Below are 24232 nucleotides of genomic sequence, written 5' to 3'. Positions count from 1 at the left end.
CACAGTATGGATTTCAAACTTCAAAAACACTCCTCTGAAAAGAGTATCAACCCAAGTCTATACAACTAATTTGCCCCTAAAATTAAGTTAACTAAATCTGTTCAGGGACTTAAGCAACTAGAAAACATCCCTGTAGTCAAATGAGGTTTTAAAAGGAATTTCATGAGGCTGCATAAGAATTTCTAGGCCTCGGCTGACACATATTTATAAGTCTGGCTCAGAGAACTGTTATAAGACACTTATGGGTTCACTCTGCCTGAAATGCCCTTGGGCCTCTCCCAGTACTTTGTATGGAGACACAGCCTTCCCTTCCTTCAATTTTTTTTTAGAACTCACCACTTACTTAAAATATTCCCCACTTAACTTCACCAAAGAACCATTCTTACAACACTATTCCCCTTTTACATATAAAATACTTCACACCTTGTATGAGATAAATGCTTAATTAATAAGTCTTCTGTTAGTATTTCACTATGTATATTAAAGTTCCATAAGGGCATTCACCATTTCCTTTCTTTTCTTTTTCTTTTTGTTTTTTAATTGTTCCCTCCCACGCCAGGATAGGGTACAGTGAGCTACTGTCAGCTGAAGGAACTCAAATCATTGTAAATCACATCTTGCCATCCTCAGCTCACAGCCCTCCAAAGGCTTTCCATTCCACTTGGAACGAAATCCAAATAAGACCCCACAGAAGACGGCCTCTGACCACCACTCTCAGCTCACCTCCCACCACTCTGCCCTCTCCCCATTCACCACCCCCCAGCTACACAGGCCTCTGTAGTTCCTGGACCATGACAAACACAGTTTCACCGTAGGGCTTTCACACTTGCTGTTCCTTCTTCCTCCCTTCTCTACTCACTCCCGCAGGTCTCTGTTCAAATGTCTCCTCCTTAAGAGAGGACTTCTCCTAACTCCCTGTCTGAAATAGCAACTTCCCTTTATATGGCCTATTTTTCTCCATAGCCCTAGTTGATATTATGCTATAGATTTATTTGTATAGCTGTTCATTATCTCCCACCATCGCCACAACCACCAGCATTAAGTTCCATGTAAGCAAGGGTTTCACCAATTTTATTCACAGCTATATCCCTGGTGCCTAGAACAAGGCCTGGCACATGATCGGTGCTCCATAAACGTCAGTGAGTCGCTGCTTCCAGAACTTCAGGTAGGAAGTTTACACTGTGGCTGAAAAACCTTTCTTCTCTGGGAGGCACTCCCTCACAAACCCAGTGTTATTCCTATTATTCCTATTATTCATTATTCCCCAAAATGAACAGAATTCTGGACACCTAACTCTGAGCTTCCTTAGCTTCCTCGGTGGACTACAACCCTCAAGGGAAAGATATATCTAATACATATTCTGGGTTCCTCAGAGTCATATGAAATGTATTTTTGACAAAATGACAAAAATATCCACACATAGCAATCTACCCATCCTACCCTCTGCTGGTCATTTCAACCTTCATCAACCAAGGTAATAGGGGATTTCTCCTCCTCAGATTCCAACATGGGCGATATCGCTCAGCTCTATATCTTCTACTATACCCCCGAATCCTCCAAAGTAGATTTTCTGACCATCACTTACTCAGTCCACCATTCATGAATTCCAAATCTGCACCCCACCCTAACCCACCCCAACAGAAGAAAGAATTTATGAGTAGAAGCCAAACTAACACACCTTACCAGCCAAGGCGAGCCTGTAGAGTTGCAACCTGTCTCCCAAGCCAGGCAGCTATCTCTAATGTAAGATCCTTGAAAGGAACTTGGTCCTTTATCCCTTGGCCTCCAAGGACAACTCTAAGGACAGACAGAAACTGGACACAAGTCTAGAGCAACTTGAATCCTGAGCTAACAAAGTACAGGTATATCTTACAGAACGTCTCACCAACTAATGTTTTCCTGGTAGACCACCTCTTGGTTTTTGATACTCAAATTTCATAGGCTGTATGTATCTCTCAATACACCACTTTTTGAAAGGTGTTTATGTAAGACAAAAATACATTCCCAAACCAAAATACAACACTGTTAACAAAATAGTGTGCAAAATACTGGACACCAGGTGTTGACAGAGAAGACATACAGGGTATCACTCTATAAAGTAACTGCTTGTTAACCATATTGATTATGTAATTTTCAAGAAGGCTGTTTTAAGTATTTTTCATTGTATTTCTATGTTACTTATATAGAGGAGTTTTTACTGTGTTTTTGTAACATTGTAGGAAGTTAGAGTTTCTGAGTTGAGTAACGCATTATAATTTTCCCTATTTAAAATAAGAAATATGCCCTCACTTAATGATTTTGTGCAGAACCTCTGATTTTTTGGAATGGACTACTGCCATTAAGTGAAAGATGCCTGTATTTTCTTGGATTCTTTCACCCAAAACCCATCAACAAGCCTCTCCCTGGGCCGTTCTGATCTGGTCATGCTCCAGCAGCTCATCTGTTCTCAATATCTGACTTTGGCTCACTGAATCCCTTCTTGCCTCTGCATCCTCCAGCTCCCCCAACTGCAATAATTTCGGTCATCCACTGCCCCTCTTACCTTTCATTCCATTAACCCCTTCTCTCTGTCCTTTTCTTTGTTTTAAATTATTTTTTACTTTTACCGAAGGAATAAATGCACATAATCTAAAAGATCCAAGGAGCTGAAAGGCTTATAAGAAAATCAGTCTCTAGCTCTCACCCTTTCATCCTCATCCCCAGTGCTCTGTGCCCAGAGTTAAACACTTTCAACTCTTATCTCTTGCTTTAAATGATTAAATCTGAGTAAAATGCTATCTCCTGGTTATTCCATTGTAAACTTTATCTACTGCCTTCCTACTATGGTAAATGAGGATTTTTAGCTCTCTTACCCACCTTTCCTTCCCCCCCCCAATCTTTCTCAATAAATTTATGCCAAAAAATTTTGGTTCTCAATTCTATCCCATTGGTCTACGTGTCTGTTTTTCTGCCAATACCATGCTGTTTTGATTATTGTTGCCCTGTAGTACAAGCTAAAGGCGGGGAGTGTGATACCTCCAGCATTGTTCTTATTTCTTAGGATTGCTTTGGCTATTCGGTATCTTTTGTCGTTCCATACAAATCTGATGATTTTTTATTGTACTTCTTTAAAAAATGCCATTGGGATTTTGATGGGGATTGCATTAAATCTGTATATTGCTTTGGGTGATATGGCCATTTTAACTACGTTGATTCTTCCAATCCACGAGCATGGAATGTCTTTACATTTCTTTGTGTCTTCTTCAATTTCTTTCAAAAATGTCTTATAGTTTTCAGCATATAGGTCCTTCACATCCTTGGTTAAGTTTATTCCTAGGTATTTTATTCCTTTTGCTGCAATTGCAAAAGGAATTTTTTTTGTTTTTGTTTTTCTGAGATTTCATTGTTAGTACATAGGAACGAAATAGACTTTTGTACGTTGATTTTGTAGCCCGGCAACTTTACTATATTCGCTTATTGTTTCTAATAGCTTTTTTTGTGGAGTCTTTAGGTTTTTCTATATATAGCATCAAGTCATCTGCAAAGAGTAACAGTTTAACTTCTACATTCCCAATTTGGATGCCTTTTATTTCTTTCTCTTGCCTGATTGCTCTGGCGAGGATTTCCAACACTATGTTGAAAAGCAGAGGTGATAGGGGACAGCCCTGTCATGTTCCTGAATGTAGAGCAAAGGGCTTCAATTTTTCACCGTTAATTATGATATTAGCTGAGGGTTTGTCATAGATGGCCTTTACTATGGTAAGGTATTTTCCTTTTATAACCAGAAATAAACCCACATAAATATGGACAGATAATTTTTGACAAAGAAGCAAAAAACATACAACGGAGAAAAGACAGTCTCCTCAATAAATGGTGCTGGCAGAATTGGAAAGTCACGTGCAACAGAATGAAACTAGACTGCTATCTGTCACCATGTACCAAAATTAATTCAAAATGGATCAAAGACCTAAGCATAAGACATGAAACAATAAACTGCACAGAAGAAGACATAGGTACTAAACTTATGGGACTTGGGTTCAAAGAGCATTTTATGAATTTGACTTCAAAGGCAACGGAAGTAAAAGCTAAAATAAATGAATGGGACGATATCAAACATAAAAGCTTCTGCACAGAAAAAGAAACCATCAACAAAATAAAGAGGCAACCAACTGAATGGGAGAAGATTTTTGCAAACAGTGCCTCCAATAGGGGCTAATATCCAAAATATACAAGGAACTCATACAGTTCACCAACGAGAAAACAAATAACCCAATTGAAAAATGGGCAGAGGACCTGAAGAGACATTTCACCAAAGAGGGCATACAAATGGCAAATAGACATATGAAAAAATGCTCAACATCACTAATCATCAGAGAAATGCAAATAAAAACCACAATGAGATATCACCTCACCCCAGTCAGAATGGCTATCATCAACAAGACAAATAGTATCAAGTGTTGGAGAGGCTGTGGAGAAAAAGGAACCCTCATACACTGTTGGTGGGAATGCAGACTGGTACAGCTGCTATGGAAGGCAGTGTGGAGGTTCCTCAAAAAATTACAAATAGAATTACCATGTGACCCAGCAATCTCTCTCCTGGGTATCTATCCAAAATATCTGAAAACATTTATCCATAAAGACATGTGTGCTCCCATGTTCATTGCAGCTTTATTTATGGTGGCCAAGACATAGAAACAACCAAAGTGTCCTTCGATAAATGAATGGATAAAGAAATTGTGATATATATACACAATGGAATACTATTTGGCGGTAAGAAAAGATGAAATAGTACTATTTGTGACAACATGGATGGATCTTGAGATTATAATGCTAAGCGAAATAAGTCAGACAGAAAAAGTAGAGAACCATATAATTTCACTGGTATGTGGTACATAAAACTGAAAACAACAAAAGAACAAAACAAACAAATGAAGCAACAAAAACTCAGACATAGACAATAGTTTAGGGGTTACCAGAGGGTAAGGAGGAGGGGGGCTCTAAAAGAGGGTAAATGGGGTCAAATATATAGTGATGGAAAGAGAACTGACTCTGGGTGGTGAACACACCATGTGAGATATAGATAATGTATTACAGAATTGTACACCTGAAATCTATGTAACTTTACTAACAATTGTCACCTGTTGTCACACTTTAATTTTAAAACAAAATTTGGTTAAGCCCATATTCAGTGCATTAATTATTAAGACTATTGTTCACTTATGATCCGAAAAATGAAAAATAATTTATTTCCTTTCTGGAATAATTTTTTCTTTTTCCTATATTTAATAACTTCCTAATTTCCCCATTTGCTTAGTTTTATTTGTATGTCCAGCTAAGCCTTCACATACCCTACAACTCTGTAATATTACTCTCAATCCATTTTCCACAATGGTCAAACACGGCAGATTTATCAGCTCTTTTTTTTCCTGATAAGATTTATCAGTTTCATTTTTTCATTCCCTCTTCTGGTTCTAATCTATACTGAGAGTCTTCCCTCTTCCCACTGCTGGGTGTCATGGGTGTTATGCTGGGATTTCCCTTCACTAATGTTCAATAAATACCCAGCTTCTCTCTCCTGTATTGAATTCCCTGTGTCCTAGTTGCCATGTCATCTTTCTTGGTTTGCTCCCTAGTTTTGATGGATTACATCCTGTAAACTTTTAGACTTTGCATGTCAGAGAATGTCTTATTCTATCCTTACACTTGATCAGTTCATTTATTCTAAGCTAAATTCATATTTTGAAGATATTACTCTGTTGCCTTCTTTCTTCCAAAGCTGTTTTCTGATAAATTAATTTTCATTCCTAATCCTTTGACTGTGATCTCTTTCCGTTCTTTCCTCTTGCTCTCTCAGTCAGCTTTTAGTGTGTTTTGTATTAACATCCAAGTTTCAAAATTCCCAGATGGTACACTTTGGTGTGTGTTTTTTTCTTTTTCTCTTTAAAAAAAATTTTTTTGAGGTATAATTTGTTTTTGTTTTTACTTTTGCTTGTTTGGTTTTTTCATTTATTATGCTGAACACCCAGAGCTCATTTCAATCTGAGAATTCATGTTTTTACTTTGGAAAAATATCATTTTTAAAATATTTAAAAAATATTATTTTTAAAATAATTTTCTAGCAACTGTTTTCTGTTTCTCCCTTGGATCTCCCTTGGATATCGAATTTCTGGAATAAATCTATAAATTTTCCTATCTTTCTGTTTCTCATCCATCTTTTTCTTTTCCCACTTTATCAGAGAGTTCTTCCAATCGTTTTAGTGATCTTTTTTGTTCTAGCTATTATATTTTTAATATCCAAAAGCTCTTTCTTATTGCTTCTTCCTCTTTTTTAAATAACATTCTTTCTTCAATATTTTCTTTTATTTCTCTGAGGACATAAGGGCTTCAGGGTCATAGAATAGCCAGAAAATTTTTGTGGGAGGAGGTCAGCAATTGCCAGCATCTTTTCTCTAGGATGGTTCAGTTTCCTCTGAGAAGGACCTTCCAATATTCCTGGGTTTGGAGGGAAGAGTGGGGGGCGTGAAGTGGTAAAGCTGCCAGCGCGCTAGAGCTGACCAGAGGAAAGGAGTTGGGAGTCTCACTGTTAGGATGCAAAGCATCCTTTAACTCCCAGTTTTCAGTTGTGTTGTCCTCTTGCCTTTCTCAAATCTCAGAGTTCCAAAGTTCAGACAATCTCTGGTTGTATCTCCAAAGACTTCTGCAAAGGTGTGGGGGGGATGATCTCCTTACTTAGCCTGGTAAGAGTGGGCTCTGAGAATCTAACTGCTCTTCATAAAGGCTTTCAAATCAATTCCCATCCTCCGTATCACCCTGCTTTCTCTGATACTGGGTGCCTCTAATTCCTAAGCCTTTCCAGAGAGCTGTGAGCCAGCTTGCTTTCCATCTGCACCTCCCTCCACAGGCACTTGGCTCTGACCTTTCTCCACTCTGCTAAGTCATGCACCATCCTTCCATCCACTTTCTATCTTTGTAGCTTGTGGTTTGGAGTTATTTATGTCTCTTTGATTTATCAAAGATGGAGCTTGTGTCTTATCTTGTTTTCCCTGTTGTTTGGGGATAATGACTTGAGGAAAAAAGAATGAATGAGGAAAGAAAAAAGAAAGAGTAGACACGTCTTTATTCTGACTTCTTGAAACCTCTAGCCTTTTCTATTTCATAGGTCCTTTATCACACCATACTCTCTCTGTCAGTTCCATTCTGATGCATAATTTCTGTCTTCCAGACCCTCTGGGTGACTTAGCCACCAAGTTTTACTGGTTTCAGACATGCAACATTTTGTTTATTAATGAATTCACAAGTTCCACATGGAATATAAGTAGTCCTACTTATACTCGTATTCCATTTGCAGTAACTGTTGTCTGTAATTGTATCAGGCATAGTGAATGTACATAAATTAGAGAGGGAGTAATTATCAATTGGAAGAGCATTAGTCAACAGTCTCTTGTGAGACTTATTCTTCTTATCAGATAGGCTGCTTATTCCCCGTTGGCCTTCCTGCCTCTCATTCTCACATGTCTCTGTACCCCAGGAGACTGACTTCTATGGGCAGCTCCCCACTCAGTGTCATTCCCACCCACTTTACTCTTTCTCTGCCTCAACGCATTTCTGGCAACATAACAGCTACAGTGCCTGAAGTATAATGGCTCTGGCTTCACAAGGGAACCAATCCTTCCTAGTTGGGTCCCTTGACCCCGCCCACAGAGCTATAAATTGTCTCTTTATTTATATCTTGTGTGCTGTTTGTTCCCTAAGAGGATATGGATTGATACATCAGTAAAAAAAAAAAGAAAAAGAAAAGAAATTTGAACTAGCTCATCTCTAAAGTTCTCTCCTTGAGTTCTTATATTCTATGATTTTTACAAGTCTTAAGTACACAGTTGCCACTTAACTAAAGACCAAGCAAATTAGGAATTTCCTGTCAGTCAAGATTGTATCTTACTAAAGCAAAGAAACTCCAAATAATTATGCTCAGCCCTAGAAAACAAAGCATTGTAGTACAATTTAGGCTAGCAGGGAAAGCTAAGACATACATATTGTTCCTTTTAGTCAATGGAGTCAGATAGTTCTAATTTGATATTTTTTATTCAATTTTTAAATTGAGGTATAATTGACATACATTATATTAGTTTCAGGTGTATAACATGATTTGATATTTGTATATATTGTGAAATGATCACAATAATAAATCTATTTAACATCCGCCACCATACAAAGTTACAGAATTTTTTTCTTATGAGAACTTTTAAGATTCACTCTCTTAGCAACTTTCAAATATGCATTACAGTGTTATTAACTATAGACACTATGCTGTACGTTACATCGCCCCATGACTTATTTATTTCATAACTGGAAGTTTGTATCTTTTGACCACCTTCACCCACCCATCCCTGCTCTACCTCTGGCAACCACCAATCTGTTCTCTGTATCTTTGAGCTTGGTTTTTTGCTTTTTGTTTTAGATTACACATATAAGTAAGATCATATGGTATTTGTCCGATTTATTTCACTTAGCATAATGCCCTCAACTCCACCCATTGTGGCAAATGGCAAGATTTCATTCTTTTTTATCGCTGAATAACATTCCAATGTATCAGAAGTAGTATTGCTGGATTATGGTAGTTCTGTTTTTAATTCTTTAAGGAACCTCCATACTGTTTTCCATTGTGGCCGTACCAATTTACACTCCCACCAACAGTGTACAAAGGGCTCCCTTTTCTCTACATTTTCATCAATGCTTATTATTTCCTGTTGTTTTTATAATAGCCATTTTAACAGGTAGCAGGTGGTAGATATCTCATTGTGATTTTGATTTGCATTTCCCTGCTGATTAGGGATGTTGAGCATGCTTTCATGTGCCCGTTAGCCATACGTATATTTTCTTTGGAAAAATGTCTATTCAGATCCTCTGCCCATTTTTAAATTGGATTTTGGGGGGTTTTGCTATTGAGTTTGGGGGTTATTCTATGAGTTCTTTATGTATTTTGTATAGTAATCCCTTATCAGATATATGATTCACAAATATTTTCTCTCATTCAGTAGGTTGCCTTTTCATGTTGTTGATGGTCTCCTTTGCTGTACAGAAGCATTTCAGTTTGATGTAGTCTCACTTGTTTATTTTTGTTTTTGTTGCTGTTGCTTTTAATGTCAAATCTATAAAATTTATCACCAAAACCATGTCAAGGAGCTTACCGCCTATGTTTTGTTCTAGGAGTTTCATGGTTTCAGGTCTTACATTCAAGTCTTTAATCTACTTTGAGTTATTTTTGGATATGGGGTAAGATTGTAGTCCAGTTTCATTCTTTGGCATGTGGCTGTCCAGTTTTCCCAGCATCACTATTGAAGAGACTGTCCTTTTCCCATTGTATCATCTTGATTTCTTTGTCATAAATTAATTGATCCTATACATGTGGGTTTATTTCTGAACTTTTTATTCAGTTCCTTTGATCTATGTGCCTGTTCTTATGCCAATAAATTTGCTATTTTTTTATTTTGAAAATCCAGAGGCATTCAGAATTAATTCCAAAGGTTCTTTAAAGTGTTTCTTTATCTTCTTTTCCCTTGGATATTCATACCATGAAAGGGCCAGAAAAAGGCAAAAAAAGTAAGTTTCACCAACCCTCTCATTAAAAAAAAACAAATTCCTTGACCTCAACCCCACAACAGAAACCAGATTATCAGGCATAGCCAGACTTTGTATATCCACTGACCTTTTCCACTTTTTAACCTTTCATAGACATTTCAACCATTCGACTTTTTTTAAGTTTGTTTTTTTGTTTGTTTGTTTTTGTTGTTGTTTTTTTATTGATGAATATTGGGGAATGATGTGTTTCTCCAGGGCCCATCAGCTCCAAGTCGTTGTCCTTCAATCTAGTTGTGGAGGGCGCAGCTCAGCTCCAAGTGCAGTCGCCGTTTTCCATCTTAGTTGCAGGGGGCACAGCCCACCATCCCACGCAGGAATTGAACCGGCAACCCTGTTGTTCAGAACTCGCACTGTAACCAACTGAGCCATCCAGTCGCCCAACCCATTCCTATTTTAAAAAGCTTTTTCCAAAGTTTTATTCAACTTCCTTCATGCTAAATCCAATGCTACTTCTTAGTCCTTGTCTTAACCTCTCAGCAGCTTTTGACACCACGGCCACTCCTGTCATGAAATACTCTCTTCCTTGTCTTTGCTGTTGACTCACCTTTCTGGGCTTCCTCTCAGCTATCTGACTGCTCCTCAGTCTCTCCAATGAACATCTCTTCCTCTGCCCATCCCTCAAATGTCCATGCCTGCCAAAGCTCTGTCCCACTCTTCCTTATCGTTCTACCTCCACTCCTCCACTGGACATTCTCCACTCATATGGCTTCAAAAACTAATTATATACTAATGACTATCAAATGGACCATCTCAAGTACAGATTTCCCTTCTGACCTTCAGAGATATTGTTTGTAAATAAATACTAGATAACTCCATCAGTATGCCCATAGATTCCTCATACTCAACATTTCTGCTTTCCTTCAAACCTATTTTTTCATCCATATTACTTATTCCAAAGATTCACACCAAGCCAGAGACCTGGATATAATCCTTGATTCTTTGCTGTCCCTCATCCCCATACCCAATCAATAATCAAGTCCTATTGATTCTGTCTGAGATGTACCTTAAAACTATCATTCAATTCTCTATTCTCATGGCCACTTCCCTAAACCAAATCATCTCCCTACTGCTAATACTGTTTCCCTCAAATCTAGATTTTATGATAGAGTCAGAGTGATCTTTCTAAAATATGACCATGTTACCCTCTTCCTAAAAGCCTGCAATGGTTTTACACTGGGATAAAGACCAAATTACTCAACATGGTTTACAAGCATCTAGTCTCCTACTCTGTCATCCAAATTATTATGCATTCCAGCCAAATTAAACTCATTTTAGTTCCTCCAACAAGCTATGATCACTCTTACTCCAGATATTTCCACATGATGTTCCCTCTACCTGATACACGCCTATCTGATATTATCAGTGTTATCATGCTATCAGTGTTTCTTAACTAACACCTATGAATCCCTATGCCTTAGCTTAACTGTCCTATGCTCTCTAAATCTAGGTTAGATCTGCTCCCATAGCATGCTACTTATCCACTTATCAGACACTATTGTAGTTGCCTATTTACTTGTCTCTAGTCCCCTTTTATTTCATAAGCACTGTGAAGGCTAAAACTATACCTGTTATATCTCCAATGCCTTGAACATGACCTGGCACAAAGTAGCCACTAAATAAATAATGGTTAAATGATGAACAAATTTTACATACGGACTTCCTTTCCCTTGCTATCTATTTTCTTAAACAGATAGTAACAAGTAAGTTATCGTTCCCTACAAATAAGCTATTGCTTACAAAGGGTTAATTAATGTATAGTTACACGAGACAGCTAAAGAAAATTCTGAGGCTTTTTATTCTCTTTCATTTCTCTCTTTCCTCTTACATATAAAATTTTCAAACTGAAAGTTTAAACAGGCTTAAGAAAGACTAAGCAAAAAAAAAAAAAAAGAAAGACTAAGCATTTTCTCTTGATCTGCTTGATGCCCAGTCTGTGTTCCCAAACCATTTATAAATTTGGTAGGGTATGTACATGTGATTTAAAAAAAAACCTATGATAACATTTTATTTGAACCAGAACTCCAAAGCATTAATTAAAGCTGAGCACACCTGCTCTGAACTGCAAAGTCAGAGATTTATGTAAACTTGTAAAGTTAAAGCTTTCTGACCTCCTGCAGGATTTATGTTTCCTTTAAATAAGCATTTCCTCTTTGTAATGCAATTTTAAACAAAAAGTTTATTTCCACGACTAACCTGCTGGCATAAACAGATAGGCTGTTCGGTTCCTTTATTGACTGGTCTTTAGCCTTTTTACCCACTGCTTGTCAAATATTTAATTTAAGGTTTCAGGTGAAAATAAGCAGGTCCAACTATGAGGCCTTGTTCTAAACTTAACTTGTTAATGAGGTGACCTAAAAAGATATCCATGCATTCAGACACTTAATATAAGAGCATTTTAATATAGTTATTCACAGATCTACTCACTGTTTGAAAGGTATCAGCTACCTTATGGTGATTTATCACAAGCAGGACTTGTTAAGTCACAATGCAAGCATGCAGAGAGTCCTTTCACGTAAGATAAAGTTTTTCAATCAAAGGAAGACATTCTAATTTTGAGATTCGGATGTGAATGCCTTTAGAAAGAGAGGGTTCTCTGAGACTAACACATTTATGTTGGTTACCTTGGATAGGTGCATTCCCAAGACTGTGAGCGTCACCAAGCCAGCACAACAGACCAGAGCACTGGAGCTGGATAGGCCAGAACTTGGTGGGATGGTTCCATCCACCAAGCAATTCATTCCAGTCAGTTTATTAAGACCAAAGTGTTCCTAAGAATAGAAAGAAAAACAACACTAGTAACTTCGGTGTTGGATTCAAGAAGTAGCAAAATATTCTTCCATTGCCCAGGGAGCAAAAGTCTATCAATGGACTTATTATGCTATTTATAGAAACTACTTGTGCAATTCAATTGAGTCCTGACATTTCATGTAAGGGCTCCGGGCCACAGGGTATGGTAATATGAAGATTACTTCTTACTTTATTCAACAAAAAGTTACTGATTCATTTCCTAAAATTGCCTTGAATGATCTTTTTCTTGAATATTAATCGATTTGAACAGATATGGAAAAATTATTATTAAACAATTATAATTCAACTTCTCAAGTAGCAAGACAAGAAGGACACATTTCTTAGGGAGGCAGGTTAAATCACTATGTGGCACATCCCAACACTCTTAACTGTAAAAGCCTAACACCAAGCAGTGGTTTATTTCTATGGAGTGACTTTCTTCAGAAGGTCCTCTGAAGAAAGTGTTCCAGACTGTTTCAGTTCTGTTTTACTTATGAAAAAAACGAGGCACCAAAAGATTAAGAGACTTTCCCAAGATCATATGTAGGGAGCTGGGAGTAGGACCCTGGCCTCTGATTTCTGGTTGAGAACTTCTCTACTACAATCAGAAACCTGGGCCAGCATACTGTCACTGTGATTTAATGTAAGTCAGCTATATGAAGAAATCCAGATTTTTACTAGAGTTTATGGATACAAACTAGCCATATGGCAGCTTTCAAGACAGCCAAATTAGAATTCAGCCACATATAAGAATGCAGACTCTAAACAAAGCAGGAGAACTATTTCTCCAAATAGGAAAACCCAAAGAAATAATCAGACTCTGATCTAAACATGGAAAGCTCTAGGATACTTAGATGAATATCTAGGATGACATTTAGGATGACATTATATCATATAACCTTTGTGGTTTAAGATTAAAAATAAATTCAAGGCCACCTCCTCCTCAAGAAAAGGAGCAATGTGTTTGCAAATTACTGAAACAGCTCAAGACCAAAGTACAAAATACTATTATATTACATAATTATGTATTTCATCATACATATTATTCTAGGAAGAAATTTCAATACACTAGTTAGAATAACCAAAGTAACAACAAAACTTTGCAAATAAAAAACTGCTTTTTTCCTTAATTTTTCTGTCCTTTTTTCCCAAGCTGGCAAAACTCATGCACCACAAAAGAAGAGATTCAGTTGGATATACTTCTCTTCTTGATTTCAAGTCATCTAAAAATTTCCTTTCCAGAAATACAAACAAATTATAAACTGAAACACTGCTGCTGCCAATGCCCTTTCATACAGAACATCAAGACAGCTTGCTTAAAGAAAAAGAAAAAAGAAAAATCCTTGGAGAATGCTCTATATTCAACCATAAACTGATTCACAGGGTGTCTTGAATGTGAATCATACTTACAAACTTATCATGCAATGTTTAAATTAAAATGTACAACAGACTCAAAAATGCAAATGGATTTTGCCAAATTCTGTAATAGCGCTATCCCAAAAGGATAACATGTTCAATTTAACATAAACAGATTATCCTCTGGAACTTTCTAGTATTTGAATTTGAAAGTTTCTGAACAGACTAACATTTAAATTTCTTTTCTGCCAAAAATTCATTGTGTAAACCTGCGTTTGCACCTAAGTTGTGAAACCAAAAAGAAAAGTTTTCAGAACTGAAATTCTCAAAAGCACCACAAACCAGGACATGTTATTTAGGTGACTTTACCCATATACAAAAGGCATATTGCTATGAGTAAGATCAAATTGCACTTGCCAGGTAAATGCTTCCGAATACCATAATTCCCACTAATGCCTATGACAAGCCAAATGATTTGAAGATTTAAGACCTGCCAATAACTTTTCCTATAAGTTATTACCATGTGTCTGGAGGAATAAAGAAAGAAAAGGCAGGGAGGAAGAAAAGAAAGGAGGGAGGGAAAGAAGAAAAGAGGGAGGGAGGAAGGGAGGGATACCGGAGCTCTAAGACCAGAATCACCATAATTAGAGTACAAGACTACACACACATCAGAATAAATGTGATGTGCTTCTGTAATAGATATGCCACTGAGTCGTAGGCTACTCAGGACAAAATTTACAGATAGGACCACCAGGCAGTAAGGAACATAAGCTCTCTAAAACATGGATTTTAATAAACAAATCAAATTGATTTAGCAAATCAATTTTATTTTTGTCCTGCATACTTTTTAAATTAAGAGAGTGGAAATATTTCATCTTCCTGTTCTTCTACATGACATTAGAGATGTTCAAGGTAATTATTCAATGTTTCTAGGAAAACACTTAATTCTAATACATTTCAGTACATCTTTCTTTTAACCCCATCTGGAAGCAGTGACAACAATACTAGTTGCCATTTATTGAATACCTACTATGCATCAAGCATTGTGTAATCCTCAAAACAATTCTTTGTTGGAAGAGCAGTGTGATCACTTTATAGATAACAAATCTTAGATTCAAGAGGTTAAATCAATACAGCTGGGTAGAACCCAATTCAATTATAAATCCCATTACAGGATATACCTCTATATCCCTAGAACAAAATGTAAATAATATTGCTAGAATGTATGCTTCAAAAGAAAACCTGAAAAAAAAATTTAAAAACCAGAACGACATTTGACGGATGCACCTAACTTATGACTAGCCACTGCTGCACCCTGTGAACACCACCCAGAAAAAGTCAAATCTATGCCATCCCCTGAAATACATAAATTAGAAAAATGGAACAGAAACATCAGTTAGTATTGAAAGGAGACAAAAATGATTGAGTAAATAAAATAAATCTTGATATAATAGACATCATAATCTCAAATGCTAGTAGGTGCCTTATAAACCAATTTACCTGAATTCCTTTAAGTCCACATAGGAAATAGTTGTGCCAAAGAGGCTTGGTTTTGTCAATCTGAATGTTACTATCACTAGTACTGAAGTCCCTGCAAAGACAAAAGACACCATTAAGTCCAGAGGCCTTGTGCTGAACATTGATGGCTGACTGCTGCCATCTTGTGCTAAGACAGTGATACTGAAATCTCCTTTTCATTTACTTTCAATATACATTACTTCACAGTCTACCCAAAACAACAAACATCTCCAGCTGCTAAAAGTTAAGGGAAGAAGTTGTAGTGACCTTACAATTAAAGTACTTCAGAATGATCCTTTCTGTTTCCTGAAACGGACAGGAACCTATATAATTGAGCATAATCTATACCATTTTTAATTTCATGATGGTCCTTGTTAAGCTGGTGTAAATCACATAAATACTTACCCTTTAGGCCTGCTGTTTGGCATAATTCTAACTGGAACAGAAGTACTCAAAGGCTTCTTTCCCCACACTCTACCACCCATCCAATTTTACCATCGGCACAGTTTAAGAAAAAGAAAAAACCAACAAAACAAATTTAGTAGTTACCAGAGGGTAAAGGGGGAGGGAAGACAGAAGAGCGTATAGGGGGTCAAATATATGGTGATGGAAGGAGAACTGACTTTGGGTGGTGTATACACAATGTGATATATAAATGATATATAACAGAACTGTACATTTGAAACCTATATAATTTTACTAACCATTGTCACCCCAATAAATTTTAATAAAAAAAATAGGGGTGGCCAGTTAGCTCAGTTGGTTAGAGCATGGTGCTGGTAGCACCAAGGTTGCTGATTCAATCCCCACATGGGCCACTGTGAGCTGCACCCTCCTTTAAAAAATAATAATGATAAATAAAGAAATAATGATTCTAATGGATCCTAACTCTTTGAATAAAATAAGAATCCATGATCTATACCGATATAAATTAACAAATGAATAAATAGCTAAATAAAGGAGAAGGAAAAGCTCTTCCTTAGAGTAAAATGTCAATTAATAGATAGATGTAGAAGAAATGATGGAAATAAAAAAAATAATAAATTACTATTTGGCAAACTCCATGAGAATTGTTTCAGGAAAGAATCATCAATAGATGCTATTACTGAGCAAAATTTGATGAGAAACAAGATATTTACATATACTCAGTATATTTCCCTACCAGATACTTATTGCGAAGAGAAAAAAATTCAACTTTCTAGTAAAGAAATCTGGCAGATACCACCTTAACAAAATGATCAAAATTAATACCACCAGTTAAGGGACATCCTGTACCTCCTTGATATAATGCACTGAGGACACATCAGTCAACATATGAGAATTCTTTGTACTGTTTTTGTGACTTCCTCATAAGTCAAAAATTATTTAAAAAAAAAAAAATAGACTTCTAAATCAGCCAAAGCACAAAATATGTGAAATGACAGGTGATGAAAGCATCGATTAAAAAGTGAGAAAATAAGGAATGTTACCCATATTGACTGAGCGTTCTTCATATAATTTACTAGATACTTACTGCATGCCAGTCACTGTAGTAGGTGACCTGCATGCATTATCTTCACTCAATAACATGGATACATCATCTCCTAAGAAAAATATTGAATGACCACTTAAGTATGCAAGGCAACCAGAAGAATATAAAGGTAAAAGGCAAAGGGCTTATCTTTTAAGCATTTGTTATCTAGCTAAGACAACATGAACACAAGTCACAATCACACACCGTTATGTAATGGTGTGTAATATCGGATGGGATACAAGTCAAGAGGGTATCATTCCTATAGTCAGCATATTAGGTTGGAGAGAGGAGGCCATCTTGGAGGCTCAGAAAGGTTTAGTGACTATGTGGACACACACAGTTTGATGCCAGCACGCAAGTACTTTATCGTGACCCACAGAAGTTAAAATATGTTGCGAGAGTGATGTCAGCATCATGAGAAGTGAGATGTTTGCTTTGTCTCTCCCCTTCAATCTACGACTAGTGGGACATACATAACTGAACAAAGATTCCTCTACTCCACACACTAGGGTGCCTGGGAGATCTACACATCTGTGCATCTGAAGGTGGTGGATTGGAATGCATGGGGGAGGCAGAACTGGGGTAACGGCAGGGATGATGCTCCTTAACCTGGTTCCTTGGAGGCAGGCAGTTGAGCCTGCAGCCCTAGCAGCACAGTAGCAGCAATGGAGACCAGGCCACAATGCAGCTCACCAACTGTGGCCCCAGGATAGGAAAAGAAGGGCAGTAGTGGCATCAGCACCCACAATTCCGGCTCCTTTCCCTGGCTGCAGTGGTGCCGCATCACTGACAAACTAAGTAACACGCAACTCTGGCTTCCTGGCAAAAGCAACATAAACAACCACAGGAAACCAGGCAGCAGTGGCAACAGGGTTTTTGACTCCAGTTTCCCCTCAAGCCATGCCATCCCCCTACCACGCAGCACTGCCCAGACCCAGACAACCCTGAATGCAGGGGGGGCGCATGCCATCCCTGTGCCCCGGGCAGCTACAACCATGACCACAGAAAAACCAGCAACTGCAGCAACACCAGCAGCAGCAAGGCACCAGTTACCCCAGAGGCACAAGCAGCGATGAAGAGGGCAGAGGCTGTGGAAGGTGGAAAATGCTGGTACTCAAATACAGTCAACTCAGGTAAGAGAAACCAATAACTTGTGCTATTGCACCACCTACTGGGGGAAAAAGGCCTCTAATTACCAACCTGCCGAACTGTTAAAAAATTAAACAAAGCTGTACCTAAATGAAAGTACCAACTTCAAATGTACCAACAGAAGAACAACCCATCAAGCACCATGAATAGTAACACAGTATCACACACACACAAAAAAAAAATCACAATTTTATTCATTAGCTCCTTGAATTCCCTTTCTGAGTTTTCTTGTTATCTCACTGAATTTCTTCATGACAGCTATTTTGAATTCTCTATCATTTAGATCACAATCTTCTGTGACTTTGAGTTTGGTTTCTAGAAAAGATGCTTGGTATGATTTCAATCTTCTTAAAATTATTGAGACTTGTTTTGTATCCCAACATATGGTCTATCCTTGGGAATGTTCCTTGTGCACTTGAGAAGGAGGTGTATTCTGTTGCTTTTGGATGGAATGTGCTGTACATGTCTATTAAGTACATAGGTATAATGTGTTATTTAAGGCCCATATTTCCTTGACTTTATAGCTAGATGATCTATCCAATGGTGTAAGTGGGGTGTTAAAGTCTCCTACTACTATTGTGGTGCTATCAATTTCTCCCTTTAGGTCTGTTAATAATTGTTTCATATATTTTGTAAGTAGGTATATATTAAAAAATGGTACATCTTGATGGGTTGTCCCCTTTATGATTACATAATATCCAACTTTGTCTCAGCGTTTTGGCTTGAAGTCTATTTTGTCCACTACAAGTATGGGTGCATCCACTTTACTTTTAGCATTTGCTTGGAGTATCATCTTCCATCCCTGTCTTGCCCCTCTGGCTAGCCTTTTCCTAAGGTTCAAAAACAGGCACTCATTTTCCCACCAATCCTTACATCACACATCTGCTTTCTCTACTCTCATACCCACATTGTAGAATGCTAACCAAAAAGTCCTCAAAATGAGCAGACATGACTCACTACATTGATACTTTCCACTTACACATTTTATTCATTCGTTCACCTGTTCTTCCAACAAACAATTGACTAGTACCCACCCTGTGTCAAGCATTGGGCTAGACCATTTGCAACAACAATATTACCAAAAAATAAATACTTGGAAGTTTCTGGTAAAACTAGCAGAGTAGGTAAACACTATGCTAGCCTTCTCCCACAACCACATCAAAATTACAACTAAACTACAGAACAATCATCATTGAGAATTGCCTAAAGTCTAGCTTAACAGAAATCCTACAACTAAGGATATACAGAAGCCACCTCGAGACTAGTAGGAGGGGTGGAGACATGGAACAGGTTGGTCCCACACCTACATGTGGCAGTTAAAAATCAGGAGGGGTATCTCAGCTGCAGAGGTCCCTCCCGAGGAGCGAGGGGTCCTAGCCCCATACCAGGCTTCCCAGCACAGGGTTCCAGTGCCAGAAAGAGAAGTTCCCACAACTTCTGACTGTCAAAACTGCAGAGATTTTAGTTGAGTGAGACACAGGGTGGCTGGAGTCCCAGATGCTCCTCTTAAAAGGACCGCACACAGATTTACTCACTGACAGACTCACTGGCTCTGAGCTCCAGATGGGGAAGCTGTTTAAAAGGCGCCAGGGACACATAGAGAGAAACCAAATTGTCTGGCTTTAGGGTAAGGGCTGCAGGGGCAGCTCTCTGCCAGACAGAAGTGCTGACACAAGCCATTGTTCCTTTGTTGAGCCCTCCCCACACCCAGTCTGCATGCACAGGTGCATGCCATATATAAGTCTCCATCAACCTGGCTAGCATTGTTTGCCCCACCCCGGTGATTCCCTGAGATCCCTCCCAACCCAACTTGTGGGCCCACCAAAGCCATTTCCAGTGGCTCTTCCATATAAAAAGCCTGTCTTGGCTCATGCTGCAGACTTTCCTAAAAATCTCTCAAAGGTTCACAAACCCCAAACAAGCAGCACCTGGCCTCTGCACGTCCTGTACCTCTTGCTAAGCCCCAAACCTGGCACTAATGGCAGCCAGCCTCAGTTCGCACCTCAGCTTCTCCCAGGCACTGCCAAGCCCAGCACAAGTGGCAATCATCTGCAGGTTACTTTGTAGCTCATACCAAGTGGCTCCAGGCAGGGCACAGGCAGTGGTTGACATTGTCCTGCACCAGAGCCCCTCTCAAGAGGCCATGAATCAATACACCCAGTGGATACCTTTAGACCACACCAAAACACCACCCAACCACCTACACAAACAACACACCCAAAGGGCAGAATCTGCAGGCATCAGAGTTCGGATAAAGTGAATCCTGCTCCATAGAGTCAGCCCCTGCACAACCGCTCCTCCATTGTATTCATGGTCAGTCCTCACAACAAATCAGCCTCAGGATCAATCCCTCCCATTAACGTACCAATAATGACCAAGGTTAAACTACAGCAGGAGTGCACACACAACCCACAAAAGGGACACACCTGGAACACCCAGCTCAGGAGACCAAGGAGATGGTGCCACTGGGTCCCACAGGATACCTACTACATAAGGCCACTCTACCAAGACTAGGAGACATAGCAGCTCTACCTAATACATAAAAACAAACACAGGAAGGCAGACAAAATGAGGAGATAAAATACGTCCCAGAAGAAAGAATAAAACAAAGCTCCAGAAAAAGAACTAAACAAATTGGAGACAAGCAATGTATCTGATGCAGAGTTCAAAACACTGGTTATAAGAATGCTCAGTGATCTCAGTGAGAACTTCAACAAAGAGAAAGAAAACATAAAAATGGATATAGAAAACATAAACAAAAAAACCAGTCAGAAATGAAGAATACAATAACGGAAATGAAGAATACATTAGAGAGAATCAACAGTAGATTAGATGAAACAGAGGACTGAATAATGATTTGGAAGATAAGGTATCAGAAAATACGCAATCAGAACAGCAAAAAGAAAAATTCATTTTTGAATTTTTCAAAACTGATAGTATAAGGGGCCTCTGGTACAACATCAAGCATACTATCATATAGGGTCTAGAAGAAGAGAGAGAGCAAGGAACTGAAAACCTATTTGAAGAAACAATGATGGAAAAGTTCCCTAACCTGGTGAAAGAAATAGACATATAAGCCCAGGAAGTGCAGACAGTCTCAAACAAGATGAACTCAAAGAGGCCCACAAGAAGATACATCATAATTTAAATGCCAAAGGTTAAAGACAAAGAAAGAATCTTAAAAGCAGTAAGAGAAAAGCAGTTAGTTACCTACAAAGGAACTCCCACAAGACTGTCAGTTGATTTCTCAACAGAAACTTTGCAGGCCAGAAGGGACTAGTAGGAAATATTCAAAGTGATGAAAATCACTGACCTACAACCAAGACTACTCTACCCAGCACGTTACCCAAGAATGTTATTTAGAATCAAAGGACAGATAAAGAGCTTCCAGACAAGAAAAAGCTCAAGGAGTTCATCACCACCAAACCAATGTTAGCAAGAGAAGGAGGAAGAGGAAGAGGAAGAGGAGGAGGAGGAAGAGAAGAAAAGATTAAAAATATGAATAATAAAATGGCAATAATTACTTTAAATATAAATGGATCAAATGCTCCAATTGGAAGATAGGGTGTCTGAATAGATAAGAAAACAAGACCCTTACATTTGCTGCCTACAGGAGACTTACTTCAGCTCAAAAGACACACAGAGACAGAAAATAAAAAAATGGGAAAAGGTATTTCATGAAAATGGAAATGGAAAAAAAAAAAAATCTAGGACACCAATACTTATACCAGACAAACTAGACTTTAAAACAAAGGGTGTAACAAGAGATAGAGAAGAACCCAGTAATTCCATTTCTGGGTGTTTTCTGAAGAAACCCAAAGCACTAATTCAAAGACATGTGCATCCATATGTTTATTGCAGCATTATTTACAATAGCCAAGATATGGAAGCAACCTAAGGGTCCATCCATAGATTAAGAAGAGGTTATATGTATGTATATATGTGTATACACACACACACACACACACACACACACACACACACACATACACACAATGGAGCATTACTCAGCTACAAAAAAAGAATGAAATCTTGCCAACTGCAACAACATGGACCTAGAAGGTATTATGCTAAGTGAAATATGTCAGACAGAGAAACATAAATACCATATTATTTCACTTATATGTGGAATCTAAAAAAAATAAATAAATAAATAAACAAACAAACCAAAACAGAAACAAATTCATAGATACAGAGAACATTTTGATGGTTGCCAAATACGAGTGGCAGTTGGAGAGATGGGTGAAAAGAAGGAAGGGATTAAAAAGTACACATAGGTAGTTACAAAATGATCAGGGGAATGTAAAGCATAGCATAGGGAATATAGTCAATAACATTGTAGTAACTATGTACAGTGTCAGATGGGTATCAGATTTATTGGGATGATCACTTCATAAGTTATATAAATGTCTAATCACTATGTTGTACACCTAATACTAATATAATATTGTAGGTCAACTGTAATGAAAAAATTAAAAATTATTTAAATAAATAAATACTTAGAGAAAAATTTGACCAAAAAAATGTACAAGACATGTACCCTAAAGACAACAAAATATTTCTGAGAGAAATTGAAGAAGACCTAAATAAATGGAGACAGATACCATGTTCATAAATTGGAAGAATAAATACTGTTGAGAAGTCAATTCTTCCCAAACTGATCTATACATTCAGTGCAACCCCAATAAAAATTCCAGCATTTTTTTCATAGAAATTGAATAGCTGATTCTAAAATTAATGCAGAAGACCTAGAATAGCCAAAACAAATTTTTAAAAGATAAACAATATTAGAGAATTTATACTACCTGAATTCAGGACTTCTTATAAAGCTGCAGCTTCCAGATAGTGTGTTATTGACATAAAGATTGACAAATACATCAATGGAACAGAATAGAATCCAGAAATAGATACATGCATAGATTGACAATTGCTTTTCAACAAAGGTGTCAAGATAATTCAGTGGGGAAAAAAATAATCTTTCCAACAAATGGTGGGAAATAATTGGACAGACATATGCAAAGACATATACCTCAGGTCTTATCTCATGCCACATACAAAAATTAACTCAAAATGGATCATAGACCTAAATATAAGAAAAATATAAAACTTCTGGAAAAAACATTGGGAAAAAAATTTAGTAACCTTGGGTTTGGCAAAGGTTTCTTAAATACAGTCAAAAACTATAAACTGCGAAAGATAAAACATAAATAAATAGAACTTCATCAACATTAAAAACTATTCTTCTTCAAAAGACACAGTAAAGAAAATGAAAATTCAAGCCACAGACTGGATGAAATATTTTGCAAAACATACACCTAACAAGGGACATGTATCTAAAATATATAAGAAACTCTTACGGGTCAATAATAGAAGATGAAAAACCTACTTTAAAATGGGCAAAAGATTTAGACAGACCTTTCAACAAAGAAGATATGTAGATGACAAATAAATGTTATGAAAAGACATTCAACATCAGTTAGAGAAATTAAAAGGAAAAACCACAGTGCACTACTGCTACACATTTATGAGAGTGGCTAAAATTTAAAAAGACATGTTAGCAAAGATGTGGATGAGCTGCAACTCTCAGACATTGACAGTGGGAATGTAAATGGTACAACCACTTTGGAAAATAGGTGAGTTCTTTAAAAGGTAAACTAGATAGTCGACTCCTAGGTACTTACCCAAGAAAAATGAAACACATGTCCACACATAGATTTGTACACAAATGTTCTTAGCAGCATTATCCATAATAGCCCAAAACTGGAAATGATCTAAATGATCATCAGTGGTGAATAGAAAAACAAATTATGGTATCTTCATGCAATGAATGCTACACAAAACATGAAGAATTCTGAGAGGCATGTTGCATACTTCCTAGGGGTCCTGGTAAAATTATCTACAGCAGAAGCTGCCTGCCTTGATAATTCACCTCTCCTTCCCTTGCTCCATGCTTTCACTACTGCTCCTGGGATCATTTCCCACACACTCTACCTTCATCCAGGTCTGTCTCAGCTCTGCTTTTGTGGAAAAATAAAATGAAACTGAAACCACATATTCATCATGGTGGGAATGGTTAAGTGAATTGGAGTAAATTACTATGATAAATTATTATGCACCCAGTTTTAAATGTTTACAATGACACAAAATTGCATTAGAGATAATGCAAGGTTTTCTTTAAAGGGCCCAAAATGTACATAAGATATATTCTCAATTATGCAAAATAAATAGAAAATAAAAACAATCTTATGCAATAACTTCCATATAAAAGTAAGGAATTTCTGTGTGTATCTT

The 24232-nt window shown here is 37.6% G+C and overlaps 1 protein-coding gene across 5 annotated transcripts in view; it reads right to left on the bottom strand.

Moving 5' to 3' along the window:
* Positions 1–24232, bottom strand: part of GALK2 (galactokinase 2) — a 125908-nt gene that overhangs the window by 78063 nt on the left and 23613 nt on the right. For all 5 annotated transcript variants that reach the window (XM_019730673.3, XM_074327766.2, XM_019730674.3 and 2 more), the window contains 2 exons: positions 15262–15352; positions 12240–12386 (listed from right to left, as the gene is read on the bottom strand). In XM_019730673.3, the coding sequence (XP_019586232.3) occupies positions 12240–12386; positions 15262–15352 (238 nt within the window). The remainder of the gene's footprint in view (positions 1–12239; positions 12387–15261; positions 15353–24232) is intronic.

Source organism: Rhinolophus sinicus, chromosome 3 (genome assembly GCF_057876585.1).
Source record: "Rhinolophus sinicus isolate RSI-liver-muscle chromosome 3, RSI-T2T, whole genome shotgun sequence".
Lineage (NCBI taxonomy): Eukaryota > Metazoa > Chordata > Mammalia > Chiroptera > Rhinolophidae > Rhinolophus > Rhinolophus sinicus.
The sequence above is the reverse complement of the archived record's forward strand: the minus strand, read 5'-3'. Positions and strand labels throughout refer to the sequence as shown.